Source organism: Miniopterus schreibersii (genome assembly GCF_964146895.1).
Source record: "Miniopterus schreibersii genome assembly, chromosome: 15".
Lineage (NCBI taxonomy): Eukaryota > Metazoa > Chordata > Mammalia > Chiroptera > Miniopteridae > Miniopterus > Miniopterus schreibersii.
In genome coordinates this window covers 15284480-15307509 of record NC_138115.1, presented here as the reverse complement: position 1 = coordinate 15307509, position 23030 = coordinate 15284480, and the positions used below count along the sequence as shown (strand labels likewise).

The window sequence follows — 23030 nt, the reverse complement described above, 5'->3', positions numbered from 1 at the left end:
TGCATCTCCATATCCCGCGCAGGGAAGCTTGCAAGGGACGCCCCTGGCTTATTAGCCCACCTAGGCAGGTGACAGTCCACCACCGTGGTCAGCCTGTTCCCCAAGTGCACAGACCTCAGTCCCTCCACCCAGAGCTGCGGTTCTCAACTCTGGGCACATTCTGCAATGTCTGGAAACATTTTTGGTACTACTGGCATCTAGTGGGTAGAGACTAGCGATGCTGCTAAAAATCGCACAGGAAAAACCCCCACAACAAAGAATTACCCGCCCCAAATGTCAACAGTGCTGAGGCTAAGAAGCTCATCCTAACACCTGGCTGGCAATCGTGACAACATGGAAAGAACCACCAGCAGAATGTTCCAGGCCTGTTTATCTAAAACATTCTTTTATTTCTCCCCTAAAATCATTTTTTTCTCTTGCCCTCGAATCTAGTCATCCCGTGTCACTGTGCTAAATGCCTACACTGAATAATCATCTCCGAACACAACTCATAATAACGTTAGCAGCAGCAGAACAAGTAAGAAATGGAAAGATTAGCAATAGCCAAAAGGAAAATGAGCACTTAAATACAAATAAATCCTTGAGATTCGACCATAATTATCAACTACATGCCTGAAATGTGACTGTTCCCTTCTGGATGCCCTAAGCCATAATTGTGCGCTGTGCCCGCATGCATCAAACTCCGATTGCCAGGGGCACCGTCTCTGCTAAACACACACATGACTGCCGATTTCATAAAATGATTTTAATAGAAAAGTACAAGATATGAACAAAAATAAATAATCTTTATCTCATTTCTAGCCCAGCAAATTGTACACTGCATATAAAACTGGTCTGAGATGCAATTTTCCTCACCCCTTTTTAGCTTTTGAAATACTGAGACAGCATTTTAATTAAATCTTCTCCATTCAGTTTGATACATTTTTGTTTTAAAAAAAAAAAAAAAAAACCAAAGCAAGTTTTAATCATTTCTACATCCATTTTTTAAAGTTGTCTAACAAGATGATGTTTCACTAAAATAGAATCTTATCCAATCATCAGGTTGAAGTGTAAAGTTTGTACGAACAGGTACATTAGAAGATTCCTTTACTAAGTTGTAACTCCTATGTTGCTGAATGTTTCCTGTTTTAAAAACTCATTTCATCGTCTTACTTTCAAAACACGGCATCTGTTTTTCACCATTCCACAGAGAGAGGAGAGACTAAAAATGACTTTCTAAAAAAAAATAAATATGCTTAAAGTACCGTTTACAGTGACAATGCAGTATTTCAGACCTATGCCTTGGTGTGGGTTTGCATCACATACATGCTTCAAGTTCCAAGTACCTTTTCTATCTGTCCCTCTCTACTTATATTCGAACCACTCAGCCTTCGGGGACTGTTTTTTGCTCATGATCTCTTGGAGTCGGCCAGTGCCAATCTCTCATTTGGAGCACTTATCCTGCTAGAGTGTCATATTTGATCATTCCAGTGGCTTGCCTAATGTTTTGCAAAAACACATTGAAACTTGGTATTGGCATCATCTGAGCAAAGGGTTTGGGCAGGCTACTAAACATATAGTCAGGAGTTCAGCAGCTAAGCAGATAAACTGAACTAAAACTTAAAACAGTCTTCCTTTCACTCGAATCCGTAATTACTATTTTGAACATGGCTCTGACTGCCGTTTCCTATGTATAAATTTTTTTGTTAATTTTCCTGTATTGGGAAGATCTTGAATGCATTCCAGGATGCAAAGGAAAAAATATGCTGACACTCCTAAATCAAGTATATGTTTTTGCAATAAAGAACACTGGTCAATATACAACTGAGGAAAAACTGAAACAGATGTGAGTCCTAGAACCACAAGCGTTTGAATTTGCCCAGAAATGCTATTTTAAACACCCTATATGTTGGTCTACTGTTTTTTTGTGGAATAATGCATTCTTGGCATCCTTAAAAGGTTTCAATATGTTACAAGGTTATCCAGAAAGAAAAAAAAAAGCAAAGGGCTAACGTATCAATCTGGGCAGCGCTGGCCAGATTTCGGTGTACACTTTCGGAAAGCACGAGAACCCGTATTAATTGCACTTAACACAACGAGCCTTCAGTTTCCAATGAGTTTTCATTCTCTGCAGATAGAAGCTTGCTTTTCACGAAATGACTTTCAAAGGGGAACAGAGACACTCAAGTCCACAGTAACTTCAAACAGAGGTGCAAGAGTTGCAGTGGTAAACACACACACACTTTTTTGGGCTAAAACTCTGGTCATGGATACAAGCATGTGCCTTTTCAGTTCTTCTCTGAGATGTTACAACAGCAACACGCTCTAAAACAATTAAGTTACATGCATAATGCTGAAAAAATGCGAGCGATCCTATAACCAGCTTTGAGCCATCTGCTTGGGTTTTTAAGGAACATATATAGGAAGAGAGAATCTCCCTTTTGTTCTGTTACATATAGAAATCTTTCGAAACTTCCGAATAGTTTGGTATTTTGGTAAAAATTCTCCACTCTTCTGTTATTCTGACATGTAGTCACCCTACACTCTCCCTCACGGTTTCTCCAAAAATCTCCACATGAATTATCTGAACGACAATTGAAATCACTTACCAATATACAAGTAGCGTTTTATTTTATATTCTATCTTCCATTTGGCATAAGCCTTCTGATGTTTGTTTTTTAAACCAGTGAAATATACAAATCAGGCAAGACAGAAATATGTACATTAAAAGTAAAGAATAAAGGCCATAGAAGATATACATAATATCTGAATGACAAGTAGAATATTTTACATTAAATAGTTTCTTTTTAAAACTAGGATTGTTAAACTCAACTCTCTTCATAAACATGAATCACTAAAAAGGAACAAAAATCTGATTTAGCAAATAAAAACTTACTTCATGGTTTTTGTATAATAAAAACCAAAAAAGTGACATTTTAAACTAATTAGTGCTTTTTAATTTCAAGATCTTTTGCTTGCAACTCACTGCAACTGAGGGGAAGTGAGTATCCTTGTGCAATAAATTAAGAGCCACAGATGGCTGAGGTGATGGGAAGGCCACCAAGCCTATGAAGGTTGCAGAAGGTGTGTATCTTTCCAAACTTCTAAAATCATGTAAGTCTGAGATAAGAAGATGTTTGATGGCACTTTTTGGAAAGAGGTGTCCTGTTTTAAAAAATTTAAAAACTAGCTGTCTATGTCATGAACTGGATTTTCCTTCGGGTACTACTAGATCTACTAGGCACCAGTTTTCACTCTGCACAAGGAACTAAGGAGAGAGAAGCATTGACCATGCTTCTGAGTTTTGAATCTCTCTTCATTTCCAAGTCTATTACCAACAAGTAATGCCCTCTCAGGAAAAATGTACAGAAATGGAGGCTGGAGAAAAGGGGGTGGGGTGGAAAAGATAAAAGAAATCTTCAAACCAACATGCATCTCAGGGAGGAAGACCTTCCAGATTCCTCAAAAACGAGGCTGTTTTCTGATGCTCAAGGGAGCATCACATCAGGGCCATAGCCCAAGCTCAACTCGAAAACCCTTTGGAAAAATCCCAATGGATCTCAATGAAGGACAACGCTCTAGACCAAGAAATAACCCCAGAGTAAAATGTAATTCTAGATCACTGACTGCACTGAGATATAATAATATTTATATTTATATATATATGTATATATATATATGTTATGTACAAAAGACTTTGAGATATCAGGCACCATTCAACCACATTCCCCCCCCTTATAAATGCAACTGTTCAAGTACACTAGGAACAGTTTTAGGGTTCACCTGCAGTATAATAGGAAAAGCTTGAGTGGAGAGTCTAAACACAGGATCATATGATGAAATGCTGCAACACCTCTGTGAACTCCATTAGCCAAGTAATGTCATTAAAACATATAAAAACTACAACTCCTCAGAATAAAAGTTCTAGGGGGAAAAAATCCCTAAGTATCTGTTTTCCAAGGGGAGCTCCTAAAGGTTCATTTCCTCTCCTGCAATCAAAGGGGACCCAGTGGCCCTCCCAGTGGAGGTGGCCAGCCTCACCTCCTCAGTGGGACAGGACCAGGAGGAATCAGACAGGGTTTGGGGTCAAGCGGGAGGGCAGGTTTCACGCCTTCCCTGCAAACAGGTTTTCTGCTCCGTTGCAGAGCTGAGCTGCATGCAATTACCTTGTTGTTTGGGCGGAGGGTCTGTGAATGGAATCCATTTATTATTTCGATTATTATCATTTATTAACCAAGTATCCCTAAGAAAATTACAGTATATTTTCCTTTATATCCAAGCCAACCTCTCCCGCCCCTCTCCAAACAAAAAGTCTACAACCCAGAGTCATTCGGAGATGCTTTCCCCAATCTGATAACCTAATTCCTGTAACAGCTTCCAATCAGTCTTAATATGGTAGTTTTTACGTTTTTTTAACTTCTGAGACTTTGCTCCCTGCTCCTCAAGTTTCAGTAGCTGTTAGAGTAGGACCATCTGCACATGGAATGTTTGAGAATCACGAGACACATGAAATAACTTTCTGAGAGATACAGGATTCTCCCTCTTACATTTTAAATTACCATTCTGAAAATGTTTCAGACTGGTAGCCCCTGGAAAAGGGGGGGGACGGGGTCTCATTTTTGTCTGTTTGTTTCTCAAGACCTTTCACCAGAGCATTTGCAATGCATTTTGGTCGCGGAGGCTGAATGGAGCGTAGATTTGGACCACCCTCTTCCAGCTGGATGCTACCTGTCTTATGTGACCCCACACTGAGAAAAAGAAAACCCTCTAGATGTGCACACAGCTAAGTCAGGGTATGTGCTATTCCCCCTCATCCTATACCATCAAAAGAAGTCTTGTCTTACCTTTTCAAAGATCCACAAAATAAATATTTTCTTGGTTCCCACCCCCCATTATTGCCAAATAATAATTATAATATTAATAATAAACCACAGAGTTCTTAGATGGGAACAGAAAAAAAAAAAAAATGGTTCCGGCTGCAATTCTTGGGGGAACATAACACATTAAAAAAACAAAAAACAAAAAACAGAATCACTGTACTTTCTATAAATAAGTGGGTCCTGGGAACGGGGCTGGGTGACAGGCGGGCGGCTGGGCGCCCACTATTTGCACACGAACTGGTCCACGATCTCCGTGCACTTCTTGCACTTGACGTAGCAGCACCAGTGGAACTTGCAGTGGCAGCGCTCCGTCTGCACGGTCTTGAACTGGTCGTAGCCGCGGCCGCAGCACATGAGCTCGCAGCCGTCCATGCCCTCGGACGTCTTGTTGCACAGGCGGCCCTGCGTGCCCAGCGAGCCCGTGCTCTCGTTGCGCACGCAGTAGTCGGGGCTGGGGTCGATGTAGACCAGGTCCTGCGTGGTGGGCGAGTTGAAGCGGCTGTTGACCTGCACCAGCTTGCCGCGCCCGTTGAGCCGCATGGCCGCCGCGCTGTCGTACTTCTCCTTCAGGGCGTCGCCAACCTTGCGGAAGTCGGCCAGCTGCAGCCAGCACGTCTTCAGGCTGCACGAGCCCGACACCCCGTGGCACTTGCAGGCCACGTCGGCCAGGTTGTACACTGTCTGTGGGGAGAGGGGACAGTCAGTTTGCACGCTCGTGGAGGGGCCCAGGCTCGGGCTGGGCTAGGTGAGCAAAGCTCCCCTCCGCCTTCCGGAAGGAGCCCTGTTCCCCAGCTACACCGGGGGCTGGGCTCCACTACCAACGTCTGTGTTGCTTTCTTTCAAAAGTCTACAAAATAAATACGTTCTTAGCCCCTCATTATTACACATCATCATAATAAACAACCACAGTGTTTTAATAGGAACAGGGGAAAAAAATGTTCCGGTTGCTTCTGTTTTGCAGGGAAACAGCAGCAGCAACTAAGGCGGCTTGAACACTCATCGCAGAGGTTGTGCACCTCTCCTTACCTGCACCACCTGGATGAACCCTCACGACCAGCTTATGGGGGAAGTGCTGTTGTTATTCCCATTTCACAGAGAAGAAAACTGAGGCCCAGAGAGGGGAGTTACTTACCCAACTACTGGGAAGCAGGGGTACCAGGATTTGAACCCAGGCAGTTGGGCTCCAAGCTCACGTTCAGTGACTTGCCTATGGGAACCCTGCTGGTAAGTCGCAGGGCTGGAAGGGGTCCAGCTCAGGTAGGATCAGGGTTCAGATCTTTACTCACTATGGCTATTACTGCTGTGTGCCAGGCACTGTATTAAGGACCTTTACGTTCTTTTATTTCATTTAACCCTCCCAGCAGCGTTATAACATGGGCTGAACTAGATGGTGGCACGGTGGCATGGTGGCACAGGGAAGGCAAGTGGCCTGCACAGGTCACACAGCTAGAATGTGGGAGAACTGGGTCTGGATCTCAGGTCTTCTCCCTCCTGCTTCCTGAACAATCCCTACGCTCTACCTCCACCGCCCTGGCTAAGAGCACCCACCCTGGACCCAGGCGGACATGGACTCCGTCCTGACTCTTTCCCTGAATTCAGGCAACTGGCTTCCCCTTTCTGAACCTCCATTCTCCATCTGTGTAGGGGACTGTGACAGCACCAACCTCCCAGAACTGTTGGAAAGATAATTTCAATTAGAGGATGCATGGAAAGTACTTAGCACGCAGTATGTAATCAGTAAATCTGGTCTTTCTCCAGGGTGACAAGGGCATGGTGTCTGGGCCCTTCCCAATCACCTTGACCTCAGGTGTGGCCCAACAGCACTATGCCCAGCAGTCTGGGAGGTGGCGGTTGCCTATTTATAGTCCTGAGGGCCCACAGTTCCTGTACCAGTGACCCTCCAGAGTCCGAGTGCTGTTGGCAGGAACCTGGGAGGCTGGAGTGAGTTAGAAGGCTGCTTCCACCCAGAACAGCCACGTTCTTCCTTCAGGGATTCATAAGGGGCTTTCTCAAAAAGGGAGCCAAGGTGTATTCCCTTGGCATAAAGAGTTTCAGGCACTCAGCTGGTGTGAGGAAGGGTTTTGCAAACATATTTAACCTCCACTCCCCTACGAGAAAAATAAAAAGCTATGTCCTGAGGAGATGCTAATATGATTTCCTGGCACAGTGTCCAACTTCCTTCCCCACCTCCACTATCCTGGAGAAAAACCGTCTTCTATGTAACTTCATCCTCCAGGATACAAGCTCAGCTCACTGCTTGAATTATAAAACTTATGGGGCAGGGGGGCTCTCAATATTTAAAAATGCAGATGTTAAGTGAAATTATAATATTAAAGGTGATTTTCCAGCTCTGCAAAATTCCATCTCTCCACTTGGAAATCCCTTGACCTGTTCTCCTGGCTGCTAAGCCCCTGATGACTTCTCTACGTGAGAGAAGTGTAAGGAATCTCCAAAGATGGGTGAAACCACCAAATAAGGGCAGAATGGGGCCCAGAGCGGCAGCCACTCTGTCCTGGAGGCATGTCCGGTTTGAGGCACTGAGCCACTATATGCAGAGAGTAAAGGTGTGTGCTCTGATGAGGACAGGATCAAGGACTTCTGGGCTCCCAGAGAGAGCAGGGTTGACATGCCCATCGCATGGCCTTGGGTGGGCCACTGTGGGGAGAGAGAGCCCAGCCACACTTCGGAAACCACAGCAATGGGTGACCTGAGAAAGGAGAGGCCACACTCCCTCTGGAGCAATTATGAGACCCCACAGGGCAGCACAGGCAAAAATCTGCAGAGTCCAGTCCTTCCCTGACACCATCAAATGTTTGGTATCAAATCTGAGGAGATAGTTTAGCTGGAATTGTCTAGAAAATCTTTGACTTCTCTATGTCTTTTAGTTCCTAATGTTTAGTAATTATCATTTATCAAGCACTTTACTGCTACTGGCCAACACTAAACAAAGGCCTTCGATTGAACCATAGGAAACTGTTATTTTGTAGGTAAGAAATAGTCATGTATTGGTATTTCATATGGTTCAACCTACTATCTGATCCCCGTTAGTGCTCAAGATAACTTCAAGAGATAGTTAATGCCACGGCCACTTAACAGATGTGGAAATGTGGAAACTGAGGCTCAGAAACAGAAAGGTACAGACAGAACTGGATTTTAGCCTAATTCCAGAACCTACAGCCCTTCATCCCTAAACTGTGAGGCATGATGAGTTTAATTTTTTTTAGGGCGCCTGGCTTATATCTCACTCCATTAATTTTCTTCCACAGCCATGAAGTGTTTCTCTAGGCCTCAGTTTCCCAATCTTTCAAATTAGGGTGTGCAGCCAGAGGGTTCTAAGGCTCCTTTCAGTCCTGGATATTTTACTTTGTGATAATCTTCCTCTCTCCTCACCCCAAAATACAGAAGGGTGAAATCTCTGACCAGAATGTTCCTGGCACCTACCTTGGGATCTGTGAAAAAATAATGGCCCTAGTTTTCAATGCTGCCAAAGTTAAGAGAAGTTTTCACCCCTTCATTTTAAAGCAGCCATAAAGTGCCATGTGCTTAACCACAGGGGAAAGGGGGTCTTTTTAACTAGCGTGAAGCATTTCATGTCCCCATCTGGGGAAGGAAGGAGCAGAATGGGGACACTCACTGGGGACCTGCAGGGTCAGTCCCTTCTGGGCACTTCTGAGTGGCTCTCTGATCCCTCCAGAGCCACCCACCATTGGCCTGATGGTCAAACTGTGAAAAATGCTGCAGTATTCCTGGAAATTCTAAGCTCTTTTTCAGAAAAGCCCTCAGCCCATCAAGCCTGCTATCTAATGACACAGGGAAGAGAAAGAAAGGTAAGTCCTGGAAGCTGGGTGAGGGTTTCTCAGCTGGGACGTACTGGGATAAAGAAGGGGCTCTCCCAAATTTAAGCCCAACCACAGCCCTGTTCCAGGGAGGAGGGTAAATGTAACATTTTTACTTCTGAGCTGGGCTGGCCAATTGCACTGGGAGTAATTAAAAAGGCAGAGAAAGATCTTTGTTAGGCTACTGCAGAAGCACCTTGGCTGGAGGGGGCCCAGGCAGGGTTCACCCCCAGGAGGCCTGGGGGGGGGGTGCCCCTCTCCAAAGAGGAATGTGACCCATGAGTGTGTGCGGGTGGGGGGCAGGGCTGGGGGTGGGGGCAGAAGGAGGAAGGGAAGGAGAGGGAGAGAGAGAAAAAGACAAACAGGGAGAGAGGGAAAGAGACCAGAAAAGATAGAGGGGCTTGGAGACAGAAAAGAGAGGAGACTGAGACGCACAGAGACAAAGACAGGAGCCTAGAGAGAGAGGCGGAGGGAGGGGTGAAGAGGCCGGAGAGGCGGCTTGGTGGGGGGGGGGGCGACAAGGAGCGGGCGCCGGGGGCGACGGGGCGACGGGGCACTCACCCTGCGGCCCGCCTCGTTGTTGTGCAGGTTCATGAGGATGCGCGCGCTCTCGTAGGAGCCCTTGGCGTGGATGCGCTCCCGCTCGCGCGCGTCCACGAACTCCTTGGCGAAGCGATAGCCGTAGTCGATGTTGTCGCCGCAGCCGCCCCACAGCCAGTCCCTGGGCAGGTCCTTGGGGCGCGCGGCGCGGCTGCAGCCGCAGGTGGACAGCTCGCCCTCGCGGCACGCGCGGCTCATGGCGTTGACCACCCCCGCGGCGCTCACCGCGTACGTGAAGGCCGTCTCGCGGCTGCCTGCGGGCGAGGACGCGGGTCACCGGCCGCTGCGGGGGGGGCAGCCCCGGCCCGGGACGGCGCGGACGCAGACGGGGCGGAGAGCCCGCGCTCGCACGTGCTGCACCTGGACGAGGTCCGCGCACCGCCCGGTCCCCAACACACACCCCTCCCTGCGCCCCCCCCCCCCAGGGGAAGCCAAGATGATTTCCCGCGGACATGCAGAAGCGACCCATGACAAAGGAGTGCCACATCCCTGCTGTCTCTACCCCGGCCTTTCACAGCCAAAGGCGGGAATCTAGGCCGCGCTGGGCTGATTTTCTCTACAACTCTTGAAAATACTGGAAACTTCTTATTTCCAAAAATGCACAAGAAAGAAGTCATTGAGGGGAAACCCAGAATTGGGGTAGACTTCCTTACATTTATTTTAATGTTTGTATTATTTTCCTTTTGAATTACACAGGGCAGGAGCACAGAATTTGCCAGGCTTAGAGCCTTGGAAAGTCTGAGGCCCCAGACGCTGCAGCAGCCACACTTGCGGCCACACTGGTTCTAGCTCACTTCCCCTCCTCCGCCTGCCGGCAACCTCTCCCTCCTGCATCATGCAGTGTATCTCAGGACAAGGCTCTAGACTTTCCCAGTGGACATTTCCTAAACCCATCCCTAGACAGTTATAAATGAACCGCTTCTTTCTGAATCCCAAGCTGAATGGACTGATCTTTCTCATTCTAGCCGAGTTGTCTACTTTTAACCAGCCTGCTGGCCTTCAATGCCACTTCTGCAGCTCCCTGACAGCCGTGCCTCAGTGTGAGAATGACAGCAAGGAGGCAAAAAGCACAATCTGAAGGGAAAAGACAAAAAAAGCTTCTTCCTTCCCCAGACTTATAAAGAATATACAAACCTAGGGGAAAAACAGGATTCCCCTTCCCTAAGACTTACAGACCATGCCCCTGTGCAAGTTACACAGGAGCCCTATTGGTAAGGAGGAAATGGAGATGATCACACATCACCTTATGGGAATATGTTTCTACACATCCCAGCAGCCACTTAATAAAAATGTTGCACTATGAGAGAGAAAGGGTTAACACCAGGCCAGCTGAAGCTGGGCCTGGGGGTGCAATGAGGAGGCCTAACTTGCCTCAACTATAAAATCAGAGTATTGAACTAGATGCTTAGGAGGAAAAAGGCCCTTTCTGGCGCTAAATTTCCTGTACCAGAATCATTTTCTCCTGCACTTAAAGACCTTGCTAACAGTCTTTTGGGGGAGCAGACAGGGGTGGAAACACAAGTACAGCTGGACAACAGAACTCAGCCCCAACCAGACAGGTCGTTCTGCAGGAGGGTGACTATGCCAATGCAGGGACCCATCCTTTCCTTGGACTTCTGCTCCAACTTCAATCCACAGCCATTTCTGACCCCCCACTTCCAGGAATGGCGATGGTTCCCATTTACCACAGACCTTCCCTCCCACATTAAAAAAAAAAAAATGAATAACTTGAGGCATGTGCTGGGGGTTGGCAGGAGGATCCAGAAAGTTCCTGTGGGGTGCGACATCTATCTTGCTGGAATTAGCGAGGCAGAGAACATGGAAGGGAGTGGAGAGAAATGAGGAGGAAAGACAGATTCTAGGGAGTTACTTAAGGATTAACACATAATACAGAAAATGCTGTGGCCCTGGAAGGGAGGCTTGTAGAATAAAGAGGTAGCTAGAGAAAGAGGAGATAACCCTTCAGAGATACAGGAAAATAAGACACTGTCCTGTGAGTATACAAAGCATAAAAGGTCTTTTATACAAAACACAATAATGCTGCTTGTTTCAGAAGTCTATCTTGGGCATTTCCTTTTTTGCCCCAGAATACAAACCTGGTAGAAGTCTCTAAGCTAACTGGTCGCTGCAGGGGAAACGTTCATTTGAAAAGTACTCTTGAGCTAACAGGCTGTGGACACCGTCGCCCTGGATGGAATGAGGCTGCTTGGCGTAGGCCTCCCTCCCTTTGAATCTACACCCTCTCCCATCCTCACACGCCTTAAAAATGGCACCTTCCTGACATATCTTTTCACAGCATGGAAACAAAGAAGAGACGGAGACAAAAGCTGGAAGAAAGGGGAGCACGATGAAAAATGAGAAAGTTTCCAAAATGAAGAGTGGGCCCCTTCACGAGGCGATTGTGTACAGTGCCTCCAAGGCAATTGGCACCCTAGAAAAATGAGTTGAGGAGGGGTTGGAAGGGGCAGCCCTGAGTTTCTCAGACACTGGCCCCATCACAGGGTCAGATTCTCACGAACAAGAATTGCTCTCGATGTCCCTGGTGTACTAAGTGCTTTGGAGCAGACACACGCATACACCTTTCACTCTTAAAGGTGTTCTGAACTTTCCCTTAGCCCATTCTCTTCCAAGGTACAACCTTAAATAGAAAAATGAAAGCTAAGTAACTTTCCCACTATTGTGGTTGGGTCCATGTTCCTCTTCCACCAAAAGCTATTCTGGTTTTTCTTCTCTCCAAATCTATTTTAAATTAAAAAGAGAGAGAGAGAGAAGGCCCTGTCGGTGTTCCAACACAAGCCACCCCGCAGCAGCTTTCTGCCCTGAGATCCCAGGCACTTGGGGCGCTTTTGGCAAGGGAGATGCGGCACCTTCCCAGGACAGCAGCTGACTTGGTGATCACATCCAGGAGGACTCCCTCAGAGGCTGTCCCACCCACTTCCCATCAACCCAGACGGCAGTACCACACAGCCGAGGACCAGAGAGCATACTTGCAAGGGACAATTAAATATAGGTCTTTGTACCAAGGGTTCTGCTTGTTCCCTTAGGAAGCAGGCTCTTTGAATCTTGGACCACATTTTAAATAAATCTCCAGCAGAACTCAAATCCACTTAGCAAATGATAGCTTATTCTGAACATTTTGGCCCAAAACAGGCTACGAATAAAGACGAGAAGAGAATCTTAAATCAAAGCTGTGTTCCAGTGACTACACAGAAAAACAGTTCCAATTGCTGTTTTCCTTTCTGGTTACCATCAGAGGTGTATGATTTTTGCTAGCTCATATACTCGTGAAAAAGCGGCCCCATAGTTTGAGAGGAAGGCAGTTTAGGGGCACTACACAAGCAAATGTGAGGAGGGAAGGCTGACAACTTGCCATTCTGATATAACTTCTTTAAAAAGTGTTTAGTTCACTCACAATATCAAAATGCAGGAGAATTCAGTCTCCACCACACCCCAGTTAACTACATAAGGCAGCCTATATTCAGGGAAAACTCCTGTGTTCCTGAAGCTGAACTCCGAGCTCCTGATCCAGTATATACATTAGCACATTTTAATCATTAACAGGAAGGACAAAGCCCTAGGAAACTTTGCAGGCTGAGGCTTCAGACCATTTTCCCATTCAATTAGAGGACCGGCTTCCAGTCCTGTATTATTTTAGTTTATGAAGGCGATTGGCTCAAACATCCACTGACAACTCTTTTTTGTTCTCAATGAATGCACTTTTCAGGGTTTTTTAAAAAAGCATTTTATCCATCTGTGACGGATATTAAGCCAACTTTTTATCTTCAGTCAGTATAAACAGTTAATTGCTTTGATAAATTGCTTCTTATTTTTGGAGTCACTGCAGTCATATTAATTATAAGGGCTTGTTTGCATAAAAGTAAAGAGACCTAAAATATTCACACTAGAAAACACACACACGACCTCATCTGTCAGATGCTATCCTAAGCTATTAAACCAAACCAGAGGCAAACTGTGTTTTCAAATTCTTTGCCTTTTGTCCAGTTTTAATGTCATCTCCTCCCTGAATGGAATAACAAGTTGCACAACACATGTAAAATACAGAATCAGATTGTGACTGATAAAATTAAAGGTGTGTTTTTTTAAGCTTCTGGGTTGAGGTCTGAAGTATGTGCTTTTATATCAATGACCAAAATCGCAAATGTAAATTGGACCACTTCTAATTAAAATTCTTTCAGGGACTAAAAAGAAAGCTTTTAACATTATATATATTATATGTGTGTGTATATATATATGTGTATATATATATACACATATATATATACATATATAGCCTCGGGGGCTATCTATATTAGGAAAATTAGAACCTGATTCACTTCCAACATGCCCAGTATTCTGAAAGATGACAATTTTTATTTTGCTGCTTGGGCCATTTGAATTGTGGCTTAAGTTAAGAAACCGCTTACAGTTAAAAGAGTTTTGAAGCTTAAAAGGATATAAATGACTCAGCTTTCCTCATCTACTTTTGAGAAACCCAAGTAAGTGTGCTGCTTCTATTGTAACCAAAACATTTCTTAGAAAAATTAAGTATTCAGAAAAAAAACAAGGTGTCTTATGATGCTCCCCTCCTGATTGGGTTAAAGAAGTCCAAAAGGTAAAAAAAAAAAAAAAAAAAAAAGTGTGGGAACAGGAATTAACACAGGTAGCAATCGTGACACAAATCCCCAAGCCACCACTCTGCTGGAAGGTTCCCTGCTGATCAAGCTGGTCAGTAAACACTAAAGACTTTTTCTAGGAAAAAAGTTTATATATAGTTAAAAATAAGTTAAATGGTCTCCTACCTATCTGCATCACCCTGCCAAACACGGAGGTGTTATCCACAGTGCTGCAGTTCCATCGCCGATGTCGGAACTGATACTGGCATTCCTTGATGCCTGTCTTCGCGCCTTCTCCGATGTACTGCATGTGGTCCTGGTACAAGTGGCACAGTTTCTTCTGTCCTTGAGAAAGTCCTGCCAGTTGGCTGCAGAGAGGCTGCGCTCCTATGATATATACTTCTGACATCTGAACAGGGTTATTCATACCTAGCGACCTGAAAAGGGGTGGGGGGAGATGTGTGTTCAAGATTTACGTGAACTCTCGAGGTGGGCCCCCAGAAAGCATGTCAGCAAGACATAGTTCTAAGCACACAGATGCTTTTCTCTCCTGCTTGTCCTCATGACAAAGTATGAGAAGGGCTTCATAAAACTCCTCTGTTTCAGCTCCACTCAGAAAACGGAGGTATTGTGTAGTTCCCATCCCGCCATCTGGCCCCTCAGTTAAGAGTTTTTACTCCCTTCCTTGCCCCCCACCCCTGCTATATACCTGAACCAGTATTTCCGAAATCCACTCAGAAAAGAGGTAAACGGCGGTTTCGGAACAAGTCTCTGACCTTAGAGAAAGGGACTCACTTTGCCCCACCAATTGGAGTGATCTCCCTTGAAAAATGTATGAATGCCGAAAGCAGACACAATTAGACACGGGTGGGAGATGGCAGTTCCTTTTGGCTGATGGAAGAACAGTGGGACAAGTATACAGACTGAGGAAAATTCACCATGCTCTGGACATTTTAAAAGGGCTCCTTCTATATGATTGTGAAGGACCCAAGACAGGGTATCCAGTGAACAGAAGTCATGTTTGACAGTCAGAAAAACACTGCTCATTTACAGGGAAAAGTATCCAGAACGCCGTCAAAAATAATCCTCTGGATATATTGCAGCCTATCTGCAAGGGCCCTGCCAGAAAGAACCCCTCTCCTTCAGGGACATTTGACTACTTCAAGTTCACCTTTTCTTGACGGAATTTTGAGCCCCAACACTTCTCGACTTGGAGTTTTTGAGCTGTCTTCCTAGAGCTCTCCCTACATTAGACCCTGAAGGTTAATAACCTCAAGTGACAGAAAAATAAAAGTTGGAACTCACTTTTACTACCTAGAGGTGGCAAAAAGTAAATTTTATAGATAGGCTTTCAAATATCAGGGAAGTGAATTTGGGTTCCCTTTTATTATATGTACTACAAGCATACATCTGAACAAGGGCCTCATAGAAAAAGGTCTAGATTTATAGGCTCTGATTCCCTATGGAGCTACAGATAAGCTTTACAATATTAGCAAGTTAAAAGAAAATTCTCATTTAAAAATACATGTAAATAAAATGTATCATATGTGTATTAGATAAATGCACCCAAGCTCATGCTTCAGGTTTCAATATTGCAGCATCGTACAAATGAACCTTTTTTAAAAATAAAATATGCACATAGAATGAACTTACCACCAAGAATTGGCTTCTATTACAACCTGGGCGAAGGAGAAAAATATGGCCAAAGCCATTAGGAAGAACTTGGAAGACATTGCACTTCCAGCCGTCCCCAAAGCAACTCCTGGGCTTAATATTCCAATCGACTTCTGGAGAGGGAAGAAAGGAGCAGATGTTTATTGCCTCTCAGATAATTTTCAAGCATACAAGTTTAAACAACGGAAGCATCCGGGTCTCTTAAGTTTACTGTTGATTGACTGCGCTTCTCCTCGGTGAGTTTTTTGATGGGAAGATATAGGCAGTTTCTTTTTCCAAATTAATCCACCCACGCAACCTCACCAGGAAATCTGATTTCGCTGGGATCCTGCGCGCGGGGCACGCCAGCGATTACAAACATGTCTCAATGCTGTCGAGTCAAAGCCCCGGTGCCAGGCGCTGCCTCCTTCCTGCTCGCGCGCGTCCCGCACCCCCTCGCTCCCCGCTAGTCCACGCTGCGCTCGGTCCCTCCACGGGAATTCACTTGGGAAAACCCGCCGCCACCCTCGTCCTCTCCCCGACCTGGGCCGAGCAACAAGTGGAGCCGGAATTAATTCCAAGGGCGAGAGGAGCGCGAAGGAGAGTGGAGCGCGCCGCCGCCGGCTACAGAGGAGGCGGGGTGGCCGGCGCGGGGGTGGGGGGTGGGGGCAGGACGCGGGAGGGAAGGGCAGGGGGTGGGGGGCGAGGCCCGGGGGAGCAGCGCGCGAGAAAGTGCCCAGCTGGGAAATGCAGCTCTGAATTAACATCGTATGTTTCTTAATCAGTTTACGGGCCGCTTTGGGCGAAGCCACTTCCAGAGGGGGAAGGGCCGCCTGAGTTTCCTTAGGACGCTCTTCAGCCAGATTGGAGCGGGGGAAAGGAGATGGGGGCACTGGAGTCCACGAGGAGAGAGATCTGCTCTCCCCACCAAGGAATCCAGAAAACGGGGCACTCCCTCGGGCTCTGAGTGCTCCAGAGAAAGGATGGCACCCCAGAGGAAAGAAGGGGATCTGGGTCCCGCTGTACTCGGTTCCCTTCCCTGCTCTCCCCACAATCCTCCAAATTCTTTTTCACTCTCCCTCCCGCCCCGCTTGTCCCCACTCCTGGCAGCAGCCGTGGAGAAAGGGGAAAGGAAGCCAAGGGGTACTGCAGTTTCCTTTGGTCCCGGTCTGGAGTTGTCCGCCACTTCGCCGTCGCGGCACTGTGAACATGGCCTTGAAACGCGGCCACCTCACCCTCCAGCCCAATTAAGACTCGGTTCGGTCAGATCCGAACGGTGAGGGTGCAGATTACGGCCAAAGATGGTCCCAGCGAGCCCCCGACGGGGCCAGAGATGCGCTGGCTGCGGCGCCGCCGCCGAGTCCCCGGATTCCAGGGCGCAGAGGGCCGGGCGGTGATGGTTCCAGTCGTCAAGAATTTCGGGGCAGGGGCGGCCTCGGAGGCTTCCGCGGCCCTTCCTCCCCACTGGTGACTTCTCCACCTGTAGGCGGCGGCGGAGCAAAGCGGTGGCGGCTGCGGGTGGGAGGAGCAGGTTTCCAAAATCCCCTTTTACATCTCTGATAAGTGTAACCCCGACGCGCTGCGTCTCCCGCCGCTCCCAAGGGACCCCTTCCTCAGGAAAGGATAGGTGAGCCTCTTCCAGGTGGCGGAAGGACCTGGCCTAGAACCTGTGCCGTAAACGGGCCTGAAGGGACCTAGGCAGCCTTGGGAACACGAAGGGGCTCAGGAGCTTGCCACGGCTTTTCCTGGCCAGCCGCCCCTTTGGCACAGACACCTCGGGGCTTCTTCGAGAGGAAATGCTTATGTGGTCCCCAGTGCCCGCTAACCACGGCTCCGGCGCCCCTGGTCCGCTCGTCCTCGAAACGCCTCTAAGCTGGGGGCGCATCCCTGAGACTAGAAACTTGGGGTTTCCCCAGCCATGCAGAGAAGACTTCGTCTCCCTCCCCCACCCCCGCCCGAAGTGTCAAGTTTCCTCCAGGGGAGGGGGTGGGCTGCTAGGTCTGCCTTCGCGCGCGGCCCAAGCTTCAAAGTCGACTCTCCCCATAGGCGGCCGAGACCGTGCGCTCATACACTCATGCACAAACACACTCATGCCCTTTCACACACTCACACGCGTGCACGGATACACACGCTCCGATGTGCTTGCGAGGCGGCGGTGCAGATCGCCGCTGGCCGCGCGCACTTTCCGAGCTTCCCGACGGGCGGGGCGCACGGGGCGGGGCTCGGGCGGCGGAGAAATTGATAACAGATTCGGCGGATTACAGCGGATCTCTTTGTTAGAGGGGAAGCCACACAAACCGAACCCACTCTCTGCCGACGACCCCGAGGAAAGTCCACCGGTTCCCAGAGCTGGGGCCAACTGGTAGTGGGCCACTGGGTCTCTGCGACTCGGGTCTCCCCAGCTCCAGGCTGGGGGTTAGCCAAAGGTATCCCCAAGGGGATCCGCAGGAGAGCCCGGCTAGTCGCGTCTCCACTTAACCCCGCGCGCTTGCCCGGAAACACCTTGGCCCTCTTCCCGCTCCAAACCCCGCGCAACCCCGAAAAGGCCCCACGATTTAGAAATATTGAAGAAACCCGCAGTGAACTCACTAATAAATACATCGACTCTGTTGGGTAAACATCCCTTCCTTGTTTACCAAGAGATCTGATCCGAAAAGACAGTACGAAAGGAGACCTCTCCGGAGACCGGGTAAATCCAAGCTTCTAGGCAGAAGCTGAGTTTACCACGGGATGGACTAAACGTTTTCGAACGCTTTCGGGGCCCGGGAAAGCCGACCTTGGAAGGACCCTCGGAACCTGTTCCTAGTGTGGGATGGAAAGGAGGGTGCATTTGAGAGTTTCAAGCGCAAGGGAGGGTTGAGGCGAGGGGTGGGGGGGTGCGGGGGCTGAACGCCGGCGCGCGCCCTGGTTTCCAGCCCGGAGCAGCTCATTGTAGTGGCTGCTTATTCTGTCTCTCCTCCAAAGCTTTCGCACCGGATTAAAGGTGTTCCTAACCCTTTTTATCTACTGGGGTGCGGGCAGGGAGGGATGAGGGCTGAGAGGGGAAACCTTCAAGCTGGTTGGAAGACGTTCGCGTGCGACCGAAGGCATCGGAACGCACGCGCAAAGCCGTGCAAGCCCTCCGCGCGCCGCCCCTGAAAAGAAATTCCACAAAGGCAGGGCGAATATCCTTGACCCTCGGCCGCTGGTGCTACCGCACTGGGTTCGGGCATCCCGTTCCACCAGGCTCTTTGCGTTCAAGCCACCCCCCACCCCCCACCCCGCAAGCTTCTGGGTGTGGAAATGAGGAGGGAGACCTTGGAGGAAGTGAATTTAACCCGGACTGTCGGTGTCGAAAAGGGTAGGAAACTCAGAGCATTGCAGCTCGTGGTAGGAAATAAACTTTTGTTTTTCCCACTGTGATCTCTCCCCAAAGCCAGGAAAGATGGAGAAAACTGCGGGAGGAAAACTTGGTTGCAGCCACAAGGTTGGGCCGTCCTGCCTCGGGAACGCCAAGACAAGTGGGAGGGGATGCAGAGGATGAGCTGGCCAAGGCTGATAGGAGGTCCGCTTTAGGGGCGCAGACAAGGAGCCAGCGCTCCCCCACGCCTTCAGCCTGGGTGCAGGGGGGCCGCGGCCGCCCCACGCCGCCGGGATGTAGCCACAGCGCTGTGGTGGGGTAGGGTGGGGGTAGAGAAGGTGGAGGGAGCTCCCAGAGCCCAAATCAGTGCAAGGAACGTGAGCAGCCTCAGATGGCCCCGACCGAGAACCAACAACAGGTCTAGAAACAGGGAGCCTCCAAGGGAGGAATAGTAGCGAAATCTAGTTCTTTCTGTTCCCTGCCTTCCCCCGTCCATTCCCGGCACAAAGCTCTCCAGACCGCAATCCCTGCCCCCACGCTCACACACACAAACACACACACACCTTCTCACACGAAATATCTACCTCTCTCTCTCAGCACAAGCTCTCTCAACTTTGTCCAGAGGAAGAGCAGTGTCCGGTGGAAGGAGAAAGAAAATTAAACATCAGTTCAAGTTCCCCCCCCCCCCCCCCCCCCGCTTCAGGAGCAGTTTCAACTCCATTTTTTAATAGACGAAGAAACTGAGGGCGAGAGAAAGCAACACTTGTCCTCGATTACAGATTACAGAGAAAATGGGTGAGAGCGCCAAGACCAGACCCGAGGCCTCCTAGAGAGCGACGCTCTCGCTCCTACGCCTTGGATAAGAGGTACCAACTATTGCTCCACTCGCCCGAGCCCCATTTGCTGGGTCGGACCCTTGGCCTCTTCCGTATTGCAGTGACGGCGCAGCGCAGCTGGTCCTCTGGGGGCCTCTGAGCGTCCCTCCCCAGAGAGAGAGGGGTGCGGTGGTCCCGAGGGCTGTGCGCAGCCAGAGGTGGGAGCTAGAGGGGAACAGCTACCCACTTGCCCCAAGGAACCGAGTCCGAGGCGTCCTACCTCAAGGCAGCCAACAGGGGGCAGCCGGCACCGCACTGAAGGGAAGAAAAGACTGCGGGAAAAGCGGAGCTCCGCGCGCACCGAACTAACCCCTTGTGCACTGGAGCGCTCCAATAACGGGAGGGAAATGGCAAAAAAAAAAAAAAAAGTCTCGGATCGGGCTTCCGGACGGGAGGGGGGTTCTCCTTTGTAGGGTCGTGCGGGACTAAGGCTAGTATACCCAAGACCCAAGAGCAACTAACCTTTTATTTCTCCCCCACACACGGAGGGCGCAAGTCCACACACTCGGACACACACAATTCCACCGCCTCTGCGTCGCCTGCGCGCTCTCAGCGTTACCCTCTCGGAACTCCCCTGGCAGAGGCTGTGTAGCAGCTACATCTCCGCATCTGGCTGAAGCCGCAGCGAACGTTGGCGGTAGGGCAGGGACTGAGGAGGTGCAATCGCGCCGCTGGCTACAAGTGACTTCCAAACAGCGAGTTGTCCATTTCAAGAAAGACGAGAGGAGATGGGGCCCCAGTGCCAGACCGGGTTTAGAAAGTAAAACAAGGCCGCGGGGGTCTCCAGGTTTTTCGGGGTTTTTTAAACTTTGGAAGGGGGGGGGGGATTTGTTTGCTTTTAGGAAACATCCTAATTCCAATTTCAACCTCATTTTCTAAAAAACTGAAAATGGGAGAAGTTAACAAAAATGGAAGGATAGAAGTTTGGAGAACAGAGAGAGGAAAAGTTATTTTGAAAACAGCAAGCTATATTGCTGGAAAAAATGTTAACTTTTCGTAAAAGTGAACTCTCGGTGACCCTCGGAGTGTGTGACTCGGCTTTAACATACAACTGACAATTAAAACAAACAAGAGTTCACAAACTGCCCCCCGCCCGCTCTCCCAAGGCGGAGGCCCAAATGTTTCCAAAGGACTAGTCGGATTCCTCGCAGAGGGCCTGGGCGCGATTTCCCAGCGGACAGGATTAGAGCCACCACCGCCAGCTCTCCCCGCCCCCATCACCGCTGCTAAGTGCCGGAGCTCACCCAGTGGCGGCTAATAATGCTAATAACGCGACCCTGCTCCCCGCGCCTGGGTGCGCGCTGGCCCCCCGCCAGGCACTCTTAAAGGTACAGGGCCTGCAGCACTAGGGTTCCCCGGCCACGACGAGCCTGCAACCTGGCCTCTCTGGCTGCAGAGGGCGAGGGGTGCGCTTCTCTGGGGCAGTCGGCCCCTAGTCCAGCTGCCCGGTCTCCCAACCAAGGAGTCCATGTCCTCTTTCCAAGCTCTGGCCACACACCTTCTCGGGGCCCGCGCAGTGGGCACTTGGTAAATATTTGTTGAATTCCATCATTATCCTGTTATTGAAATATACATAGTAAGTACACTCGAGTTTCTCAGGGCCAAAGGGAAGTCTTCCGCGAACCGCACTGTTTTCTGCCTTGGCTCTTACCGACTTTTTCTCCCAAGTCGAAAAGGTTTACAGAACATTTGGTAGGACGAGAAGCGGTCTCGGGGAGGCAGAGGCAGTGCGCAGGGGGTGGGGGGCGAAGGGTAGGGGCCCCTGCCAGCCCCGCGGTAGTTTCATTCTCTCCAGGCGATAGGAGAAATGGAGGGATACGAAGAGGTATAGGGGGTGGGGGTGAGAAGGTTCAGTTAACTTCCATAAGAAAAAAAAGTAAAGGTAAAAAAAAAAAAAAAAAAAGTCGGCGGCGCACAGAACACCTACCTTCATGGCGAGGGGGAGGGGGCCCGAAGAGGAAGTCGCCACCAGAGCGAGGGCAGCGGAGGAATCCAAGCGGAGCGGCCGGGTTAAGCCTGGGGGGACAATCCGGCACGGAGCTGCGGGCTCCTGCTGGGCGCGTCCGGCAGGCGCTGGGACTCGGAGCCGAAGCGGTTACTGGAGCCCGAGTCTGGGGGCCCGAGGCGGAGCAGCGCTGGGATGCGCCCGGGAACCGAGGGGGCGCGGAAGCCCGCCGGCCCGCAGCAGAGACTGGGCCTGGCCGGGGCGCAACAAGGGAGCCGCGGGTCCGGCGAGGGCGCGCAGGCGACTGTTCCGCGGCGAGGCGCTCCCTCTCCAACGTCCATCAGCGACGGCGGTAATTAGGGCTTTCCAACCCCAAATGTGGGCGTGATTGTGCAAAAGACTTTACAACAAATAATAAAAAAAAAAAATTCTTCACAAGAGGGTGAAAAAAATGCCCCACTGCTCAACTATGGCCTGGGGCGAAAGGGGGGGTGATCCGTGCGCCCAGGTGCCCCCAGTTCATTCACACCACGGATTCTGCAAACTCCCGGCGGCTCACGCCCTCCTGATCTCCAGCTCCTCCTCTCCAAGTCTGTGGCCGAAACGTCTGCTTCCAGGCGCTGATCCTGCGGCCGCGAGTGTGTGGACGTCTGTGTACACACAGACACACACCCAAACACACACACACGCACGCACGCACACACACACACTCTCTGCAGCTTTGGGGCCACAGAACAATCAGGCGCGCATGGTTTTTTCTCCGGGAGATGCCGCTGAAAACGCACAAGTCGACATCCGAGCTGTAAGAGTCAGCGCCAACTTTTGTCCTTTCATTTTTAGGGTTTGGCAAAAAGGGGGCGCACGATGGGTAGTCGTCCCTGGACGTTCTGCCGTGCGGTGATTTCGGGGGGCGATTGCCCCAGGGGAGACACGGGCTCCCCCCCTCCCCACCCCCTTCTTTCTCTCTTCGGGTTAATGCCCCTCTTTTCCCCGCCTTTCCAGGGCGCAGGGCGACGCGCGGCGAGGGCACCGAGTGCGCGGGGCTGGGGAGGGGCGAGGGGCTCCGCGGCGGCTCAGCTCCGGAGGTCCATGGCCGGCGGGGCTGCCGCCTCCTCGCTCGGCGCCCGGGCCCGAGGGGCGGGCGGGCGGGCGGCGGGCGGTCGAGGGCACGGCGGCGGCGGCGGGAGGCACTCGCTCGGCGGCGGCCGCGCGGAGCCGGACTCTGGAGGCGGCGGCGGCGTGGAGCTCGCAGCAGCCTTCCACGCGAGTCTGTGCCCCGCGGGCGCGCCGACCGACCGCAGCGACCGCG

General features: G+C 49.9%; 1 protein-coding gene across 4 annotated transcripts; it reads right to left on the bottom strand.

Annotated features, from left to right (window-relative positions):
- Positions 1 to 937: 937 nt before the first annotated feature.
- Positions 938 to 23030, bottom strand: WNT5A (Wnt family member 5A). Of its 4 annotated transcripts, none has more exons than XM_081160190.1 (5): positions 21704 to 23030; positions 15562 to 15695; positions 14095 to 14345; positions 9257 to 9549; positions 938 to 5540 (listed from the first exon to the last, which is right to left on the bottom strand). In XM_081160190.1, exons 1-5 carry the CDS (start codon positions 21707 to 21709, stop codon positions 5082 to 5084), a joined length of 1143 nt encoding a protein of 380 aa, XP_081016316.1. In that variant the 5' UTR covers positions 21710 to 23030; the 3' UTR covers positions 938 to 5081. The 4 variants fall into 4 exon arrangements, with proteins under 4 accessions (XP_081016316.1, XP_081016317.1, XP_081016319.1 ...); XM_081160191.1 differs by lacking the exon at positions 21704 to 23030 and adding an exon at positions 20239 to 20995; XM_081160193.1 differs by lacking the exon at positions 21704 to 23030 and adding an exon at positions 17672 to 17689.

Bases quoted from the DNA above. Each gene is read 5' to 3' on its own strand.
- WNT5A (XM_081160190.1), bottom strand. The intron at 9,550-14,094 runs GTAGGAGACCAT...CCTCGCCCGCAG, and splicing joins TGGCAGGGTGATGCAGATAG to GCAGCCGCGAGACGGCCTTC. The intron at 5,541-9,256 runs GTGAGTGCCCCG...CTCTCCCCACAG, and splicing joins ACAACGAGGCGGGCCGCAGG to ACAGTGTACAACCTGGCCGA.